The sequence below is a fragment of the Phanerochaete carnosa genome, assembly GCF_000300595.1.
Source record: "Phanerochaete carnosa HHB-10118-sp unplaced genomic scaffold PHACAscaffold_1, whole genome shotgun sequence".
Classification (NCBI taxonomy): Eukaryota; Fungi; Basidiomycota; class Agaricomycetes; order Polyporales; family Phanerochaetaceae; genus Phanerochaete; species Phanerochaete carnosa.
The window spans coordinates 1,717,950-1,732,696 of NW_006767628.1; the positions used below are offsets into that span (position 1 = coordinate 1,717,950).

At 54.2% G+C, this 14,747-nt stretch overlaps 6 protein-coding genes across 6 annotated transcripts; 4 read left to right on the forward strand and 2 right to left on the reverse strand.

The window, feature by feature from the left end:
• Positions 1-203: 203 nt before the first annotated feature.
• On the reverse strand, positions 204-592 carry PHACADRAFT_246652 (uncharacterized protein). Its single transcript, XM_007390000.1, has one exon. It carries the CDS (start codon positions 557-559, stop codon positions 320-322), a length of 240 nt encoding a protein of 79 aa, XP_007390062.1. The 5' UTR covers positions 560-592; the 3' UTR covers positions 204-319.
• Positions 593-1,830: 1,238 nt separating this feature from the next.
• PHACADRAFT_167942 (uncharacterized protein) lies at positions 1,831-3,183 on the forward strand (the record flags this gene model as incomplete). The annotated part of the gene is made up of 6 exons (XM_007390001.1): positions 1,831-1,983; positions 2,073-2,137; positions 2,210-2,360; positions 2,516-2,716; positions 2,825-2,914; positions 3,058-3,183. The coding sequence occupies exons 1-6, from the start codon at positions 1,969-1,971 to the stop codon at positions 3,181-3,183; spliced, it is 648 nt and encodes a 215-aa protein (XP_007390063.1). The 5' UTR covers positions 1,831-1,968.
• A 1,101-nt stretch (positions 3,184-4,284) lies between these two features.
• Positions 4,285-4,918, forward strand: PHACADRAFT_246653 (uncharacterized protein). Its single transcript, XM_007390002.1, has one exon. The coding sequence runs from the start codon at positions 4,632-4,634 to the stop codon at positions 4,791-4,793; it is 162 nt and encodes a 53-aa protein (XP_007390064.1). The 5' UTR covers positions 4,285-4,631; the 3' UTR covers positions 4,794-4,918.
• Positions 4,919-4,962: 44 nt separating this feature from the next.
• On the forward strand, positions 4,963-5,957 carry PHACADRAFT_23893 (uncharacterized protein; the record flags this gene model as incomplete). Its single annotated transcript, XM_007389510.1, has 3 exons — positions 4,963-5,157; positions 5,211-5,894; positions 5,949-5,957. 3 exons carry the CDS (start codon positions 4,963-4,965, stop codon positions 5,955-5,957), a joined length of 888 nt encoding a protein of 295 aa, XP_007389572.1.
• Positions 5,939-13,577, reverse strand: PHACADRAFT_203784 (uncharacterized protein). The gene is made up of 16 exons (XM_007390003.1): positions 12,915-13,577; positions 12,146-12,859; positions 11,843-12,080; positions 11,523-11,791; positions 10,158-11,466; positions 10,006-10,110; positions 9,846-9,953; positions 9,454-9,794; positions 8,765-9,402; positions 8,608-8,714; positions 8,376-8,552; positions 8,081-8,323; positions 7,394-8,031; positions 6,634-7,337; positions 6,419-6,583; positions 5,939-6,362 (listed from the first exon to the last, which is right to left on the reverse strand). The coding sequence occupies exons 1-16, from the start codon at positions 13,518-13,520 to the stop codon at positions 6,125-6,127; spliced, it is 6,600 nt and encodes a 2,199-aa protein (XP_007390065.1). The 5' UTR covers positions 13,521-13,577; the 3' UTR covers positions 5,939-6,124.
• A 723-nt stretch (positions 13,578-14,300) lies between these two features.
• PHACADRAFT_189740 (uncharacterized protein) lies at positions 14,301-14,525 on the forward strand (the record flags this gene model as incomplete). Its single annotated transcript, XM_007390004.1, has 2 exons — positions 14,301-14,420; positions 14,481-14,525. The coding sequence occupies 2 exons, from the start codon at positions 14,301-14,303 to the stop codon at positions 14,523-14,525; spliced, it is 165 nt and encodes a 54-aa protein (XP_007390066.1).
• Positions 14,526-14,747: the final 222 nt, after the last annotated feature.

Here is a 14,747-nt window from a genome sequence, read left to right on the forward strand (position 1 = left end):
TCACTGGAATTCGCCCATCGGTTAGCTTATTCGCTGTCTCTGCGGATAGTTCTTTTCGCGCCTGAACACCAAGTCTCTCCTCATCGCGATGGGCTTCCAGGCGTCCACCCTGGGTGATGCGGCTTTCAAGCATCCGATTCACCATCGCTGGCTGTTCAGCATGGTGCACGCGCCCCCCTTTTCTCTGCTTATGCAGCTCGCGTCCTCCTGTTAGATCTATTCGGCGGCTGCGACTGCAAACACAGGAAGCTCGAAAAGTAGCCTACTGCGTAGAAGTCGGCGCACTAGGCGCACAGGTTCGGAGTAACGCTTGGTAAAACTATTCCGTCGAACGCGCAGTAGCGCCAGCAGGTTGGACAGGTGCGCGTACGGCTCGACGCAAGTCGGGAGCGGTGCAGAGGTTGTGCGCGGTGCAGTCGGGGGCGCAAGAGAGGGTAGACAGGTTGGCGTCGAAGGTAGTGATGCGCAAGCTGACCCAGGCTGCAGTGGTTTGATGATTGCAAAAGTGTCGGTTAACCTGGGGAATTTCGCGAAGGTGAGACGCACCGGAGCAAAGCATCTGCCCCCGTGAAATCCGATGCAGCCTTGGCGGGCAGCACGCCTACGGCGTTCACAGCATGCTTTGCATTCAAATATTGAAGCCTCTTCTTCCCTGACCCAGCTTCGCCATCCCTCAAGATAAATGCTGAGGGTGCGAACAGCATCCATTCAGGCTAAGGTCCTGGGTGGTCGTCTTCGAAGACTCTCGCCGCTCGAAAGGCGTCGCGAAAGACTGTGCATGGCGGAAGCGTGTGGCCCATCATATTGAGACCCCTACAGTGCGCGGTAGCTAGAAATTGCGACTTGTCGCGTAAAGGCGACGCGTTTCGCCAGTCCAAACCGGGCGCGAATATGGTTTCGAGCGTGAGGGCGACGAAGACGACGATGATAGCGCAACGCGTCTACATGCACCGACAGCGCGGTACTGAGCAAGTAGAGGATTTTTACCTGCATATATCAGGGCTGTGTTCATAGGCTCTGGATGAGTACACATATGCCCTTGACAAAAGTGCCAGAGTTCAGATACTCGCTCTTGTTGGGGATGCTCATGTCGGGTAGTATGACCTCGTCAATGGCGTACTCGACTCGCTACATAAGGCGGCTGATCAGAGCTCCTAATAGGACAGCTCATTTGTCTGGGCTCGGTTTGAAGCGAAAACAAAGATAATGGCGGGATTCGGACAGGAGGCCGAGGCCTTGTGGCGCCCAGAAGTCGGAGAGCCGCCGGCGCTTTCAGTGCGAGCACATCGACCCCGACTTGGTCCTGTTCTGCTCTTCGACGCCCTCCATGGACCGATCTTACCCTGGCGGCAAATACTTGAGAGAGCGTCACCCAGGATGCTTCCTACGCTTCATTTGAACTGTTTCTTCTGCTGCCCCTACGAGCGACCCTCCCCCCGGCGCGGGGCTCCAAGTGCCACCTGTCCAAAGTGACGGAATATCTGCTTCAAGCTCAAGACTTCTTGGGAGGCCTCACGAACGATCCTTCACTTTTCAAGCAGCTCGCAGAGGACACCGCAGATAGTCAAACTCGTGTTTTTGGAGCACCAACCGGGAGGGAAAGCTCGTTGGTCGGAAGTATACTATGGAGCTAGGCTAAGGTGCGCACGCATGCTCTCCCCCAGTCGATTACCGTCTGAAAATTTGCAGAACGATTTGGATGTGGTGCCGAGCTCGTGAAAGCCTGCCTGCGTACGACCTGCTCCGCACAGTCGTCGAGGTCGATTCCTTCCTCAGAGCGATGACCACTGCCGGCGGAGCGGGTGAAGCTTTGAAGCTCGAAGTATAGGCGCAATAGCAAAGTCGATGTTGCGACTTACAAGAACATGTCACACGAGGGCCGAACGCGCGCGATCTCAGATTTCAACGTTCGACGTTCAACCCGGCTACCCCGGGAGCCCTACACATAGCCCAAGACGAACATCATAAATGCACAAGGCCAGGGTGCACTGGGATTTATTGCTCACCGGGACGGTCTAACTGGAACGGCGGCATCTTCGTGACGCGTGAACGTTGTGACTGCTCACGCGCAGCGCGCCCAGCTCGTTGACGTCTATATCGTGAACCTCGGCATCTTTCTCGTCAGTTTTTGCGAAAGGTGTGTGACCCGTTTTATTTTCTCCAACACGAACTCATCATCTCATAGCCCTGGCATCTACACTTAACCTAGACGATTCTCTACGGAATCGGCGTCTTGCTCCACTACTCTCCTTGCACTGACACCAGTACATCTCGATCTTGCACTCATATCGCGCGTCAGTGTTGGCCGAACCCTGGAGATTCTTGGCGTATGGAAATTTGTGGTCGGGGCTGCCGGTCTTGTTCGTCGTGAAAAGGAAGGATAGCCTGCACAATTCAGGCCGCAGGAGCACCAGAGTTTTCCTCAGCGTCGTGAAACATGGAGCATTCGTCTATCAGGTGCAGTCAGTCTCGATGTGTACGGATTCTACAGGATTAACAGGCGCGCTTTCTGTAGGTCTTTAGCGCGTTCTTGCAGGCAGGCAGAAATGTAACTCCCACATACTTTCTCAAGACCTACCCCGCCTCCGCGCTCTCGCACTCCTCAAGCAAGGCCTCGCTCCCCCTTGCCATCAATAGTGCAGTGAACAGCGCTGCGCATATGGTCGTGGGGAACCTTGCGGATAAGGTCGGCCGGCAGGACACACTAACTATTAGCGCACGCACGCCTCGCTCCCTACCCGATTCCTCGTGCTGGCTGGTCTCCGCAGGTTCTGCTATCTGCAATTTCCGCCCTCATTCTCTGGCCGTCTGCACCTTGGCTCAGCCGCGCTTCGTCGTCTTCGCCCTCTCGCACGACGTCCTTGCCGGCGGACACAACGCCCTCCTGCTCATGATGACCGCCGAAGTGCCTGGCGTGCGGCCACCGCACGAGTGTGGGCGGTATCGTCTACTTCGTCCGCGGTACATGCGCACTCTTCAGGGCGTCGCTCGCAGGCGACGTCCTCCGGAGCCACTAGCGCGGGTTAGGCGCGCATTTGCAGAGTGACGTCGATGGAGCCGCCCACGAAATACAGCCAGGGTGCGCTGTACGACAGGGCGAAGCATCTCGCGGCGAGGCTCTGCGTCGCATGTGTCAGATGGTCCGACGCACGATGGAGAGGGTATTGGCAGTGGAAAGCATGACAGGTCGTGCATCGTCATCGTCTCCCAAAAGTTCTGGATTTCTTGTTTGAGAAGTGGCCTTGCCGCGTTAACATGCACTGTAAATGTACAATTCGACAGCTAAAAACGACGCCCTTCTTGGGCAACGTCTACCCTTGATATCAGTGACTTGACGACGGCGCCATCCGGAGAGCAGCTGGCCACAAATCCAGCCGTGGGACACTGAAAGCGGGCGAACCTTTCAACTCAGCGTTTGTACCCTCCGCAGGCAAACGATTCACTCCACTCGATATCATCAAAGGTGGCTTGCACAACGCCGAGCAGCCTAAGGACAGTGCAAGGGATGACGCGCTGCATCTAGCTGCTGCAATGCAATTCTCCCGCTTCTGGAGTGAAGACCATGTGGGAGGTGCATATTCGGACGAGGATGGTCCCATCTTCGCCGGGCATTTTTACTATGCGCTATTCAGAGAAAACGACAAGGACTCCCGATATGCAACAGAAGAATTTCGCGCACATTGGCGCATAAGCATATCGAGTACCCATAATGGATTCCTCACCGCTATGATACACGACAAAGTCAAGCATGTTTTCCTTCTCATACTATATTTCTTTGCAATGGGCGCTGGGAAAGTCTGTGTCAGTACATCCTTAAGCACGGCCATAGCGGCATGCATACCTTTGACAGTGCACAGAAGAACCACCGAGCACGAGTTTGGTTTGCTTTGTCGGCCTGTTCAGCCTACAAGAATGCAGGGTCAGTCCTCACGTGTACAACCAATCATACGCAAGTACTGCCTACCTTTGGCTTCGTCCTTACTAGGTCGCGACGATCTGGGATACTTCCGCCATCATTACCCATGCTTGAATTCTGTGGCTAGCGAGTTGGAAGGGGAGAGTGGGCAAACAGGACAGGAACAGCGAGATGAGGGCTCGAAGGTGAAGCTGAAGCTGGGGTAGACAAGCGCCTGTAAATGTGTGAACGCTTAGTCAGCTCGGGTCAACTCCAATGAAGGTATCCCGTCAAGGAGAAGTACTCTCGGTCCCTCTTACCAACCACAGGACCAATGGAGCACTGTAAGGCTCGTTCTCTTACTCGCCCAAAGTTGCTCATGTTTTTTCTACAAGAATATAGATTGTCGTCATAAGAGCATCGGTTTTGGGACTAGTTGACGAGATGGGGGTTCGCAGCCCAGTCTTCGACTTCTTCAAGACCATACTGGCATCGCTCTGCTACAAGCCGCAGTTACACAGTACAGTATTTTGCTCTATCACACCGGTTAAGTGACCCCACCGATGAAGCTCACTGTCGCTCTCTGACCGATTCACGGAGACCTACTTCACAAGATTGAGACGGCGTCTGAAGCTTAAGGGAGCCCGACCGGGTTGTGGACAGCTGATGTAGATCGCTCATGCTTGAGGCAGTTAGGTCATTCTAACAGCTATTCTAACTTGGTGTTTACTGTAGGATGAGCCCTAGGCGGCAGAAGATCAAGCCGAGGCCCTCTGCGCTGGGCTACGGGATATCGGGAGCTCAGTGCGCTCGATCTCACTTGAGCGAAAGAGACTACGAGCTCGATGGGCGGACAGTCCGCCTCAAGGCACAACTCACCGAGCTCTTCGCAGGCTAGGCACCGTCGCAGGAGGAGCGCCTCTTTGCATGCTCGGAATTGTCCGCGAAGAAACCAAGCTAGTGGAGGCGCAAGCCGATCGAGATGTGCTCACCGCTCTTGAGACGTCCATTGAGTCCTCCATGGCAATTTAGACCGACTATAGAGTGCTTCAGTGGATGGATCAGACATGCTTCACTTCCGTCAGTCGGATACTCAGTTCATCAAGTACGTCCGCCGCCAAGCTCTAGCACAAATACATGAACCGGTAGTGTCGTGCCTCCTCGGCAAACTCTACAACAAGGATGCAATAATAGAGTATCTGCTAGACAATAGCGCATATGGCGACGGAGAGGAGATATGTGGTCATATCAGGTCGCTCAAGGTGCGTACCACGAGATGCCTGCTGTATGCCAGTTTATGAACCCTCTACGTTAGGACGCCAAAACTTTGAAGCTCACCCCTAACACGAGCAAGAAATCTTCGACGGCTGAGCCTTCACCAGACCGCGCGCAATTTGTTTGCCCACTTACGCTCAGGGAGATGAATGGCGCACAGCCCTTCGTGTATCTCTGGACCTGCGGCTGTGTCTTCTCGCAGGCCGGCCTGCGTGCTGTCACAAGCTCACCCTCGCCTCGAGAAGATGCCGGCAAGCTCGAGAATAAAGACAGTCCGGAAAGCAACGCACAGGATAACAATGATTCTCTGGATACCGACCCCGTAAAACCCACGTCGGGCGACCTCGACCTCTGTCCGCAATGTGGTGCCAAGTACAGCCGCGCAGAGGACGTGCTCACGCTCAATCCAGTGCCGAAGGAAGAGTCGAAAATGTTCGACGCCATGTTGAAGCGCCGCGCCGCAGAGCCTGCGAAGAAGGGCAAGAAGCGCAAAGGGGCCGTCAAGGCTGAGGCGGGTGCTGAGCCACCGACGAAGCAGATGCACCCTTCCGCATCGCCTGCGCCGAGCCTCAACCCGAGCATCACGGCCGCGAGCAGAGCAGTCGCAGAGAGCCTTGCAATAGAAGAGGCCAAGCGGAAGGCGACGATGAGCCAGGCTGTCAAGTCGCTGTACGAGTCGAACAACACGAAAGAGACGTTCATGACTAGGGGTACTTTTACGAGAGTACGCACATTTTCCTTTCCTCCGATATGAGCTGTGCTAACTTGTGCTTTGCAGTACGCGTAATTATCAGCCATTCTATTATCGTAGCATATAAACCTGCATGCTGTAATATGTAATTTATTTGTAGCAATCGTGCTGCGTGACAAGCGGCGAGCATGAGCCAAAGTAGATCACACTGAGATTAGGTCAAGATATCGAACATACATGAGATGGAAGACATTGGGCAAGATCTACAGGTAGAATGGGATACCGTATACTACTGGCGCTGCACCGGTAAGATACTTCAGCTTGCACGCGTCCCTCGACTCTGCGACCGCCGTGACAATGGAAGCTTCGTCCTCCCTTCTCTTCTCTGGCCTCCACTGCGCGACACGTTCCTGCGTAAGATGCATCTTGTCGAAGACAGCCTGCGAAAACTTGTCGATGTCGCGGTCGGTGACGTCCCAGAGGTTCGCGACGAGCGTTGGACTGATAGCAACAAAGTGAATAGGTGACAAATCGACTGAACAGCGGCAAGAACTGACCATCCTGAGAGCATATAGTTGTACGGCGTGCCAATGCGATCAAAGTCACCCATCTCCTTCAGGGCACCCGAAGAACAGCCCCAGAGCATCGTCGCAGCGCAGCGAGGGAGATGTCGCAACCTGTGCGACTTGATGTACTGCTCCGCTCCGCCGTGCCCGAAGTAACTGAGCAAGCATGTCAGCACTGAAAGGAGCACCAGCAAGAATAGACGTACATGACCAGATCCTTCCCCGTCAGTGCGTTCGATAATTGCAGCTCGCTTGGAGCGCGTCCAACGATACCGTCCCAACCGATGCTGGCCATATCTTTCAGCCAGTCAAGGAAGCGACCCTCAGTATTCTTCAGATCGCCGCTCGGGTTGAGAACGTAGTACGTGCTCCGAGGATCCACGACGATCCTATCAACCGACCCTTGAGCTGCGGAAGAGCCAGCCACCTTCATCTGCTGGCAATACTCGAGCCGATCCAAGAGGAAGTCCACGCTTGGGATGCGGCTGATGCTCCTTCCTCTGAGAATGGGCAGCGACTCCCAGGGAACACCGGCGACATTCTTGTCAAGCACAAGGAACATATGTGCATCTTTCTGTAGCCGGAGCTTCCCAATGCACCGTGCATGATGCTCCTCGAGCGCGGTACGTAGGTCCACGACGACCTCATCGATGTCTACCTCGTTGACTGCGACAGGCATACCGTGGAACTGGTAAAGGTCGAGGATGAAGTAGACCAGGTCCGCAAGTTCCTCGTCGCGGCATTTAGGCGAGAGTGACGCGAAGCACTCAAGCAGGGCGTCGTTGAGTCGGATAGCGGTACTTTGTCTCTTGTCTTGCAGGCGGAGTCCGCGCTTGAAGGCGAGCTCGACTTGGGTACGGAATGGATCCAACAGGTTGCCCGGAATGTCTGTGGAATCGTTCAAGATAGTCTACGCAAACAGTGTATATGAATATTCCGTTTCAAATCAAAGCGTCGATCGCTCACCTTGAATGCACCCAACCAGCAGAATTCGATATTAGCTAGAAGCGCTTTCATGCGCTCGTCAAGCGCAGCTCGGTCAGCCCACCAAGCAGACCTGGATACGCGATCCTTCGTTACGTGCTGCGCCTGCCTTGTCCCCTCGTCGCTGAGACGAATGATCTCTTTGAGCTCAGCGATTGCATCGTCGAAGGTCAGGAACTCGGTGTCGTCCACGTTCTCTCTCCGATCTTTCAATGGAATGCAGAAGATGAGAGGTTCTCGCCTAGGACGCTGCCGCGTGACGAACATCGTATTGCGATCTTCCGTGACGCTAATGCTGACAACAGTCCAATGTCTTGGGAGCAATTCTAGCTGAGGAGAGGCGAGGCTGGTTGAGTCGCAGACCCGGCTCCTGTACTTGTTGCCGATGGTCTCCCAAAATTTCTTCAGAGCATGTTCGGAAACGTCCTCGTGGCCGTCATCTTCGTCGTCAGATCCAAAGGGTACGAACCGAGCTTTAGGCTTGCGCTTTGGTGGCGGCATTACAGAGCCATTCGGCGTCATGACTGGCCATTGCAGGTCGTTCTGCGTAGCGATGTCTGGAAACTTGTGCTGGGTGGCCTCCAGCACTTCACGCTGCAGCGTAATCGCGGCAGACATGTCTAAATATCGTGAGCCCAGAAATTCTTTCTTACAAGACGAGACTCTCACCGAGAAGACGTGCCGCCACCACCGGGCTGTCTGCCGAGGATCCACCTAGGGAAGTCTGAAACGACCTGATCAAAGCTAGCGAGATAGCCGCATCGCGCACATCGAAGACAGCTCCTCGTCGGGAGATGAGACCAAGATCCGACCAAAATAGCCTCTCCGCGTTGTTCAGAATAGCAAGGACGTCATGTCCTGTTGCAACCGCCCGCGCCTTGTCTCGGGTCATTCCCATGGGTAGGGTGATGGCTATGTTTCACAGTTAGCATGTATCCTATCTAAGTTCTGCTATAACGCTTACTGGATTCAGACAGGGAGCTCAGGAACATATCGGCTTGGAATCGCGTGTAGACATTCTCAAGCGACAACTTGGCCAGCAAAGCGCTCTCTTCTGCCTTGGCTTCGGCAGTCAGAGACAAATTGCGGAAGCGTTCCAGTAGCGCTGCGTACTCTTCGCCTTCGCCATGGAGGAGTCGGACTGACATGATAGTGAATACTTCAAGCAAGCGATGCCCATTCCAGACGCGACTCACTATTTTGACGCAGGATTGCCATGAGGACGCTCGGAGCAAGCGACTCATGGTTTGTGGTGACCTTCGACGACTTAGGCGACAACATGCCCTCAAGTGATTTGCGAGGACTGTGGCGGTGATTAGATGTTACAAACACACTTGACCAGCAGTAACGTACCTGGGAGCCTGTCTATCGAGGGCAGCGAACACGCTATCCAGCTCTTCCAACATGCTCATGGCTTCGTCATATAGCTGCTGTGCATGCTTGCCATCGGAGTGCCGTCGACTGTGCTCCGCACGAAGGCAGCGGATCTCAGCAACGTCCGGACCGGCGGTGTCGGCAGCGAGTTCGGCAGCCTTCACCAGCGAGGTACGGCTATCTTCGACTTGGTGGAGGTGAAGGTAGATTTCCCCTATGCGCGCGAGAGCTCTGCCGACCATAGCCGGGGTGTTCAGCGACTCCGCGACGTCTTTGGCCTGTTGCGCGAAATACTCGGCCTCTCGAGGAGAACCTCGTGCGATGTATGCTTGAGTCAAGGCGAAGAGTGTCACCAGTAACCCATGGGAGACTCGCCATTCGATGCCGTCTAGAGCAGGTAAACGCGGAATGATCTTTCGCGGCGACAAAGGCTTCTCGTTTGCCTTTGCCTGGGTCTTCGCACCGTGAGTCGTGGGCTTTTCGAGGAAGGGGTTTTCGGTATCATCGTCGGCAGCCTTGGTAGGCTCGGCGGGGACCACCTTCGAGAGCATCTCAATCGCCCGATTCCACAGCCGAAGGGCTTGCAGCAGGCTGTTTATAGCGGCGGCTGGGTCGTCCTAGAAGCTGTTAATATCGCGTGTTATCAAAAAGCTAAATCAGATGCTTACCCTGGAATATTGGATAAGAGCAAACGTGCTTGCAGCAACCGCGGCTCTTTCTAGGATAGTGGTTCGAAGAACGAGCCTCTGTGTTGTAGGCAGTCCCTTCTCTATGTCCGGTAACATCCCAGACGCCGCGTATGCCTCGCAATACGCTGAAGAACCCTTGAGGACATTGCCAGCGGCCGCATGGCACTCAGCGTATCGCAGCTGAAGCAAGACTTGTGTCTCTTCGGAGAGCTTAGCCCTCTTCGCCAGATTAATTGCGCCATGAAGAACGTTTCCTGCTTTCGCTAGTTTACCAAGATTGATATACTCCTGAGCGAGGTCGCTCGAGATCGTAGCGTAGTCTGTAAATCGTGACTCAGCGTTGGTAAATTTTGCATACAGCTCGTACGCACCATCTGGTCTGATATCTAAAAAATTCTCGCAGATGCGTCTGGCCACGATAAGTAGATGGACTTTTGTGACCACCTGCCCAAGAAGTCCCAAGAGATGTGAACAAGACCCTGAGGCATATTCGTCAGAAGACGCAGGCCGACACTGACAAGATGGACTTACGGAGAAGACCGAGTAGAACAGGGAAGTCATCCACAGGAAGGCTTTGCGCTTCCTCAGGCTCGAGCGGAGCGGTACCGGTGACAATAATATTTGGGCGTGATGGCACTAATCAGACTCAGCAATGCTCAACGCGCATCGACATGACGACCTACCTCTCTTCTTCTTGGGCGTCGCCGGCATCGTAGCGATGGCTTTCGCGGCCCTTGCCCTCGACAAGCGGGCTATAGGCAATCTTGACGCAGGGACCGCCTTGCTCGCCGTTCTTCCACTGGCTCTGGTCCGAGTAACCTTCGGCGACTGTGCGGGAGTGACCGACTGCCGGGGCTGCTTGAACGGAGAGGACGCCGACAGAGCGCCCTTCAGGATGCCGCAAGCCTCCTCAGCATAGGCAACGACCTTGGAGAACTGCGACGTCTGCGCTTCGCGGTGACACAGGAGCGCGAGGCGGAGCTTGAGAATGGCGCGATAACGGGTGCGGAAGTGGACGAGACCTGAGTCGAGGCCGAGGTCCTGCTTGGAGAGCAAGGTGTCTGCCTCCCTGCCCAGGGCTTCGGGATCCAAAGCATCTTGGGCGTTCGCAGACTGAGAAGACTGAAAGTACTCGAGCTGCTTGAGGACGACCCGCGCTCGACGAATCGGCATAGGCTTCGCGTCATAAACTCGCAGGGCCTCGTTGAGGAAAAATTTTACTGCCTTGCATCCACTCATCTTCCACCTACAGCCGTCCAGACTTTGAACCTGGCGCTCCAACACCGCCCCGATGATGACCTTCCGCGCCGCGGCAGAGTCAAGAGAGAGGCCCTCGGGTACGAAACATCCCACCAGGTGTGGCTTCAACGACACCGCCCGTGGCTCGAGCAACAGATCGCATATTCCGATATACGTCAAGCGATCAATGATACCAGCGACATGTTTCAAGGCGGAGATACTGTCGAAGAGTGTCGAGACGTTGTGCGTGGAAGCCATATCCAAGAACGACTGCTTCGCGAACGGGAAGGTCTTAACGCAGCTTACGAAGGCCTCAAACGCCTGCTTGCGGTCTTCTGTCTTGGAGTGACATACGCCTAAGATCTCCCAACGGCGGTACATCTGGTCCTCAAGCTGTGTCCACGTTTCTTGCTTCTCCACTTCAACGCGGCCCGTTGTCCTGTACATCTTCAAAGCTCTCTCCCCTACAGAACAGCTCTGTTCCAGGAACCGTGCGGCATGAGAGTGCTGGGTCGCTTGGTACAGGGTACCACCCAGGTTATGGAAGGCACCCGAGAGGCAGCGCAAGTAGTTCGCAATTTGCAGCGTATCGCATGCAGATTCTTCCGCGCGAGCTAGAAAAGCTGCAGCACGAGAAAGGTAGTCGTAAGCCTGTGTGTACGACAGAGGTGACGAGACCTCGAGTGTCACTCGCGCGAGAGCGAAGAGGGAGTCTAGAGCTGCTGTGAAAAGCTCGCCATTACATGACTTGGTCTGCACAAGTTCTATAGTTAGTGCATACTTCGGCAGGTAAGAGATGCAAAACGAACCGAGTATATCGCTGCTTCTATGACATCTACTCCCTTCTCGACCACATGCCGCAGCAGTCGACGAGCCGCCTGGCTATTCGTAGGTAGAGTTTCCAGAGCCTTCACAGCCGCTCGCCTTAAACGCTCGACGGCTCGTCGTACCTTGTCCGCGTATCGATGCTCGTCGCCCTCGGCTACGTTGCCTGAAGCGTAAACTGCAACAAGGAATGCCTTAGAGCCCTCAACTGCGGATGCTGCGTCTGTCAAACAGCGCTGCAAGTCTTCATCGGCTGAAATAGCGTCAGCAACACTTTACTTCGTATGGAACGCGCCCCACAGACCTGGGCTCCCGAGCTGCTCCACTAGCAACGTAGCTTCCGCTAGCACTGTGCTCAAGCGAATCGACTCGTGCTTAGTGGATTGTTGCGAATTCGGGGCTGACTCCCGGATAGTAGCTTCCGCGGTAGCTGCCTGCTTCGTCTCATTTGTATGCGCAGAATGACTGTCCGACGAGGAAGGAGACGGAGAGCAACTCCGTATGTGCGCCGATATACGCCGCATAAGAGCAGCATCGTTTGCCTGCATGCTTCTCAATCAGCCTCCATTTCTCCTAAGAGTCCTAAGAGCCGACCACGAAACCTCACCCTCCTTGCAAAGTCCATCCAGTACTCGCAGAACCCCACGAACCCAGATCCGCCTAGCCATGTTCCCTGAATATCCCCGTCTGCCCGCGTAGCAAGGACGGCTTCCTTCATCATCTCAAACGTAGCTAGAATGGTCCGGGTAGCGTTATCCTTGACCTCAGCCGAAGCGGAGCCGCTTGCGACATCCTTCACGAATGCTACGGTGAACTTGACGACCTGGTCCCAGAAGGTGCTTGGTCGTAGAACCGAGGGAGACGTGCGAAGCAGAAGTTGTAGTGCATATACGCGGATAGCATACATAGGCTTCGCGTCTAATGGTGCACAGTGTGTGAGGGCGGACGACTTGGTGATTGACGTATATGCCCTGGTCAGAATAGAGTCCATGTGTTTCGGAGAAAGTTTTTTCAGGGAAGGTATCCATTGCAGCAGCGTAGAGGTATTGGAGAGACTATCAGCGAAATGGGTCAGCAACGATGGTGTTTGTGGAGCAGCTGAGGTCGTAAACGTCGTATACGAGAATGCGAAAAGTGAGTACAGCAGATAATTTGAGGTGAGCGTCAGGAGAATGTCGTCTTCGAGGCTAGCGGATGGAAGGGGCAAAGAGAGCAGATATGCCTTCGTCTTCTGTACGACCTCTCCGTCTGAAGGAGTGCCACGATAGATTCTGAGTAAAAATGCCCGGCCCTCGGACAAAGCCTCTAATGCTGTATCATACTTCAAATTCAGCAAGTCAGTGGAGTTGAATCCAGAAGCGAAAGAGGTTACTCACTAGTTCTAGCGAGATAAGCTTCCCAACCAAGCTCGAGGCAGCGCGTTCTACGTCAATATCTCCAGGCTTTAACTCTCGTAGCACTTGGAGTGCACTCCTAGCGGAGTTTGCGTGCTGTACGGCGGCGACGGCAAAGTCTGGTTGTTTAGACGTTGAACTCCGCTGGGGAGCCTTGGTTGGAACCACTGAGCTCTTCCACCCAGACTCAACGATACCGGACAGGCTCTTGGACGCAGAGTTGACCTCCCGCATAGCATCCGTACACTTCTCCTCTCTCGTCCTCTCTGGTGGTCCGCCGTCAAGTGTCAAACCCTTGGCCAGCTCCTGAGCTAGCCCAGTCACCTCTGATGTCCCCTCCACATCCTTAACTACCCTCGTCTTCTTTGCAATAGTGCATGCCGTGGTTGTTTTAGGAGCAGTCGCCTCCACAGCCTTCTGCTTGCCTTTCGGGTCGGAAATTGTCAATTTTGTCTCCAACTTCGCGGCAAGCTCCTCCGTCTGGAGAGTAGCGGTGCGAGTCACCCTTGTCCTCGTGGATGGACGCGCTGCTGTCGCCAGCACTGGGGCCGTCGCTTCCTTCGATAACGGTTGCTTTCGTGGAGGCATGAGCGGAGGTCAGAGGTGAAGCGGTGAAGTGGCGTGTAGGTTGGGATCAAATCAAACACGGACGCCGGCCTCGCGGACGCGTCACAGCTGCAAAGCGATCACGTGTGCGTTCCGCCGGGTTTTGCCCGACGCTAATGTGGGACTGGCCAGCTATTCATTGCGTGCGTAGTCGTGAGCCAGTCTCTTACTCTGCAAAATGATAAAGCACTTTTCTGCCATACAGATGCGTTACACAGACTATAATTTCCAGTATAGAACACGAGGCACGCGAGCAACGCACGGAGTAAAACACAAGAAGGCTACTAGTGCTACTGCTGTACGCGCCATGTCACGAGAGCAATATTCGAGCATGGTCGTACACCTTGGAGGATACGGATACAGAATAGCAAGCAAGTAAAGTAAGGGAGCTTACGTAAGTTAGAATATCCACAGCTCTGTGGATTAGTGTACGGTGAGGAAGGCATGTGTTATAAACATAGTGTTCTTCACACGGTTAATAACGTGTTTATAACGGTGAGAAACTCGAGGGGGTATTTGACCCAGTGAGAAAGTGTGAGAAACTCCGGGGGTCGGCAAAGTGATGCAGACCGACGACAACACACCAAATACGGCTTTTGGCGACGCCGTGCGGACGTCCGCTCGATAATGGCAGAATACATCCGCCGTGCCGAGTGCGCTATCTCAACCTCGCCATGCAATCAGTGTGCGTTCGGATTCGGCACACAGGTTCAGCATGGGTTTGCACCTGTAAGGGAACGTGGAAAGTATATATGCGCTGTGATGGCCGTCCTTGGTGTATGGGTATCCAATGTTACAAAGGAGGATGCCGCTTCGCTAGACAAGTGGATAGCCAACCTGAGCGCCGGTGCAGCAAAGGCATACGAGCATGCGAACTCACCAGTATGTTTCATATAGTATTGCAGCTGTTATATTGCTGAACGTCACCGACCTGAGCTGCAGGCTAATGTGGTAGCGCTTGGGATTGTGAATCGGCGATACAAGTAATTTATTGATGAAGGGCCTTTGGCAGATATTTATTTCACAGCATTCTTTCTGGATCCCAGTGCGTCACTCTTGGTCTCTGATGAATTTTTCCTGATACGAATAACTCGTTTTATGCAGGATATGCTCGTGTCGACATTCTCAAGAAGCCGAACTTGCTCACGAACACTATCACGCTACCTGCGCATCCCTCCGCTAAGTCATCCACACCAGACGAAATCTTAT

Coding starts and splice junctions, on each gene's coding strand:
- PHACADRAFT_246652 (XM_007390000.1), bottom strand. CDS start 559: ATGCTTTGCTCCGGTGCGTCTCACCTTCGCGAAATTCCCCAGGTTAAC.
- PHACADRAFT_246653 (XM_007390002.1), top strand. CDS start 4,632: ATGAGCCCTAGGCGGCAGAAGATCAAGCCGAGGCCCTCTGCGCTGGGC.
- PHACADRAFT_203784 (XM_007390003.1), bottom strand. CDS start 13,520: ATGCCTCCACGAAAGCAACCGTTATCGAAGGAAGCGACGGCCCCAGTG. Junction 11,792..11,842: donor GGAGCAGCTCGGGAGCCCAG/GTCTGTGGGGCG, acceptor ACGCTATTTCAG/CCGATGAAGACTTGCAGCGC. Junction 7,338..7,393: donor GCTGGTTGGGTGCATTCAAG/GTGAGCGATCGA, acceptor CTGTTTGCGTAG/ACTATCTTGAACGATTCCAC.